At 36.2% G+C, this 4483-nt stretch overlaps 1 protein-coding gene across 1 annotated transcript; it reads right to left on the reverse strand.

The window, feature by feature from the left end:
- Positions 1-2861: 2861 nt before the first annotated feature.
- LOC148948504 (myc box-dependent-interacting protein 1-like) lies at positions 2862-4235 on the reverse strand. Its single transcript, XM_089094948.1, has one exon. It carries the CDS (start codon positions 4230-4232, stop codon positions 2862-2864), a length of 1371 nt encoding a protein of 456 aa, XP_088951074.1. The 5' UTR covers positions 4233-4235.
- Positions 4236-4483: the final 248 nt, after the last annotated feature.

Consider the following 4483-nt stretch of genomic DNA (forward strand, 5'->3'; position numbering starts at 1 on the left):
CTAAAAGTTATAGAACCTTAATGAAAATCACACCATCATATTCAGCGTATCAGAGAACCCTACTGTCAAGATTTCAAGCTCCTATCTACAAAAATGTGGAATTTTACATTTTTTGCCAGAAGAAAGATCACGGATGCGTGTTTATTTGTTTTTTGTTTTTTTTCCCAAGGGGTGATCGTATCGACCCAGTGGTCCTAGAATATCGTGGGAGGGCTCATTGGAACGGAAATTAAAAGTTCTAGTGCCCTTTTTAAGTGACCAAAAAAAATGGAGGGCAACTAGGCCCCCTCCCACGCTTATTTTTTTCCCAAAGTCACCCGATCAAAATTTAGAGAGAGCCATTTTGTTCAGCATGGTCGAAAATATGATAAATATATCTTTTAGGGTGACTTAATCTCCCGAAGTTCCCAGAGGGAGGGCTAAAAGTTATGAACTTTACCCAATGTTAACATATAGTATTGGTTATTGGGAAGTATACAGAAGTTTTCAGGAGGTTTTTTTCTGGGAGTGGGAGGGAAGGGTGGGTCGGTGGGTATGTTGGAGGATCTGTTCATGATGGGTTTTCATGGGGGAAGGGAAATTGCCATGAAGGGGGCGCCGGACTTCCCAGCATTATTTATTGGTTATTGGGAAGTATACAACCATTTTCAGGAAGGATTTTTTCTGGGGGGGGGGCGCTAGAGGAGGGGATTACTCTGGAGAATATTTCCGTGGAGGATGTTTCTTTGGGGTAAGAGACATTTCTATGAAGGGGGCGCCGGATTTCCAAGCATTAGAAATTAAATCGATCATTAGACGATCAGAAATTAAATAAAAACAAGTTATTTCAACTGAAATGTAAGAAGGAATATTAGAACTTAAAACGAACAGAAATTACAACGTATGTGAGGGGGTTCTCCCCCAAGTCAATACCTCGCTCTTTACGCTACAGTTTTTTTTAGTGCTTTCAAAAGAACTATCTATTCTAATTAAACGGCCTTTGTGATTCAGGGGTTTGTGAATCAAATTTTTTTTGAACTTTTAACGTAAAGAGCGTGGTATTGACTAAGAGGAGAACCCCTTCATATGCGTAATAACATATACGTAATAAAAAAAAACAATAAAAAAACAAGCGATACGGCTCAATAGTAATCGAAACTTTTAAAAACGGAATTTTGATGTCAATAAATGTATCAAAAGAATGTGTTTATAATGCTGATCTTAAATATATAAATTTTATTAAGTTTAGTATTACTCATCAAAGGCTACAGGCCTGAGGAAATTTACTCGATTTTTTAAAGAGGGGGGAAACATCCCCTACAAGTGAAAGAATTTTAATGAAAATCACACCGTCAGAATTCAGCGTATCAGAAAACCCTATTACATAGGTTTCAAGCTCATATCTGCAAAAATCTGCAACTTTTTATTTTTTGCCAGAAGAAAAATATACGAATATAGAAGTTAGTTACGTAAGTTAATTTGTAAAGACATCCATTTAGCAAAAGAAAAGTAAAATTTTTATGCAAATAAAAGCTGCATTAACTAAAAAACGATCAGAAATTAAATAAAAAAAACAAGTTTTTTAAACTGAAAGTAAGGAGCGACATTAAAACTTAAAACGAACAGAAATTATTCCGTATATGAAAGGGGCTGTCCTCTCCTCAACGCCTTGCTCTTTACGCTAAAGTTTGACTCTGCCTTACAACTTGATTTTTTAAAACAATAAAAAGCTTTAGCGCAAAGAGCGAGCCGTTGAGGAGGGGACAGCCCCTTTTATATACGGAATAATTTCTGTTCGTTTTAAGTTTTAATGTCGCTCCTTACTTTCAGTTTAAAAAACTTGTTTTTTTTATTTAATTAAGGTTAAAACTCAGGGAATTTCGAAGGGGATGTTGAAATAAATAAAAATACACCATGTATCCTGATTGTCAAAGGGCGCTTCTGCAGTATCTTAGGAACAGCTAAGGGTATTGAGTTGAAACCTTCAGGGGATATTGAGGAAGATGTTGGACTAATCAAAGGCAACTGTGCATCCTAGTTATCCAAACTGCGCATCTGTAATATCATTGGGACGGCTAAGGGTATTAAGTTGAAACTATCAATGCATGTTGAGGGGGATCTTAAACTAAAACAAAAGATACTGTGTAGGTCAAGGTTTTCAAAAAGCGTGACTCAGTGCCGAAAGACAACTTGGAATATTAAGTTGCAACTTCCAGGGTATGTTCAGGGGGTACTGAACTAAATCAGAAGACATTAGCAGCATCCAGGTTGTCAAAATACCTTATCTACAATGTCTCAGGAACGGCCAAGGGTATTAAATTAAAGCTTTCAGGAAGTGCAAAAAGCAGGGATACCTGAAAACTGTGTATCTTAAGACTAGTACAATCAATATAAGTATATAAATGAATCTTTTTATTTATTAAACATCCCTTAACATTTTCTTCTTACAATTTTCCAGGTTTATTTAGAGACATAGATTATGCAAAAAACACAATGAGCAAAAGTACATATACGCTCACCACATCGATAGCAGCAACGTTTAATTCAAATTTTGTTTTAATATCATTGTTCGATTGCAAAACAGTTTAGATTGCTTATACCTAAATCACCGCTGTTCGATCTAGTCAAGTCAAAAGTTGAGTCAAAGTTCGGTCTAAGTACCCACCGGATAATTGAAGATATTTTATTTGAGCCTATTTTGACAATACAGGGTTGAAGAGTTGGGTTAAAGGATTTCACCATATTTACATCCAAATAATGTATAGCATTGAAACAAAATTGTTCTTATGTCACTTTCATCCAAATGTAAAAATAGAAAAAGTACTTTACTGTCAAAGAAAGATATAAGTAACATATAATTAAGTGAGCATAAACGCATATCTTCAGTTTTTTATTGGTCGAGTGAAGTTTGCAGGAAATAATCCTTTTTGTCTAGTGTTTTCATTTATTCCCATTAGCCAACCTTCTTCTTGGTCTTCAGGGTCATCATATGCAGTCACACTTATGATATCACCATTTTCGAGCTGTAATTCATCGTACTCTTTTGGGTCATATTTATATACAGCATAAACTCGGTACAAAACGCCTTGGGACAAATAATCAATCGATGCTCTCGAGGAAATATTGAGATCGTCTCTTTTGACAGCAAGAGTTTTGTGGTAAGGACTTCCGCAGGCATTTGTTACTTTAGACTTTTCTTCAGCTGACTCATATTTTGATTCATATGCAGCTGATTCATATTCCTTTAAACTATTGGATATTCTACTTGCATCAGTTTTACTTATCTTTTCATTCATGCTTACCGAAAAAGAAGCTGGCTTTGCCGTGTCACATTGCTTGAAAAAGTTTATAAACTCCACATCACTGTCGCTAGACGCGTTTGGCAAGCACTCCTCATAGTACTCGGCCGGCAAATCGAATTTCGTTTTGAGTGTGCTAACAATTGGAGACTTAGTTAAATGGTGTGTTACTGGTGTCACCGGAGATGTTTCATTGGTAGTAGAAATTCCTCGTGTCCTAGAAAAAGTTTCTGATTTTTTTTCAGATAATTCTTTAACTATCCTTAGCAATGCCAAGGAGACCTCGGCCAGTTCTGAGTGAAAAATTTGTTCTGCTTTAAAAAAATTATGCAGATTTGTAACATAGAAGAGCATGCGAGAGCCATAGAGAGCAAGCAGCTCTTCATTTACCTCTGAGTTGATCTCAGCAAAAATTTTTTTATGTGTATGTAAGTGTTCTTTGGCTTTGGCGATTTTGCCCTCGTCCTGTTTCTTCTGAGCTGATTCCAGACTCTCATAAAAATGTCGTCTGCTATCATAATCGAGAAGTTTCCGGTTTCGCTTTTCAATCTTTCTCCTAATTTCAGGGAAATGAGCTTGGTATGTTTTCAGAGGAGTGAGCACCTGATCTGTAACCTTCTGAGCTAGATCTTGCCAAAGAATGTCAACTTTCTTGCTTTGTTGATGAAGTAGCTCATATTGAGTCCAATCAGGTTCATATACCTCACCTATGCATTCATATAAGCTCCTACTTGCTGCTTGCATGTCTTTAATGCACTCGGCATATTTACTAACTTGAGTTAGCAGCTTTTTTGCCTGAAGATACTGTTCCGTAACATTTCTCACATTATCCTCGAATTTTTCGTCTCCTGTTCGATCGACCTTACCTACTTTTTGCAGGATATTTTCTTTCGCTCTTTCTGCATGTTTTTGAACTAATTTAGCACATATAACACCTTTATTAACTTTTGCCATTTCCAAATTAAAAGCTCCAAACTCTTGCCAGCAGAGTACGAAATGAGCGTATGACGGAATTCAATAAGAAATTTTTCCTTTTCTCTTAAAAGTGAATCTAGAACAGAGCACGAAATACTAAATTGGGGATCGCTGAATTTTTTACCAGAATTTTGAGGTATTTTGGATAAATTTCAAAAATTTACCCGGAATAGTAAGAAAAAGACGTGCTTTCTCTGCGTTTTATCTTAACCGGTCTAAAATTCTAGAGG

The sequence above is a fragment of the Artemia sp. Qi Xiang Cuo genome, chromosome 9 (assembly GCF_049724085.1).
Source record: "Artemia sp. Qi Xiang Cuo chromosome 9, ASM4972408v1, whole genome shotgun sequence".
Lineage (NCBI taxonomy): Eukaryota > Metazoa > Arthropoda > Branchiopoda > Anostraca > Artemiidae > Artemia > Artemia sp. Qi Xiang Cuo.

Coding starts and splice junctions, on each gene's coding strand:
- LOC148948504 (XM_089094948.1), bottom strand. CDS start 4,232: ATGGCAAAAGTTAATAAAGGTGTTATATGTGCTAAATTAGTTCAAAAA.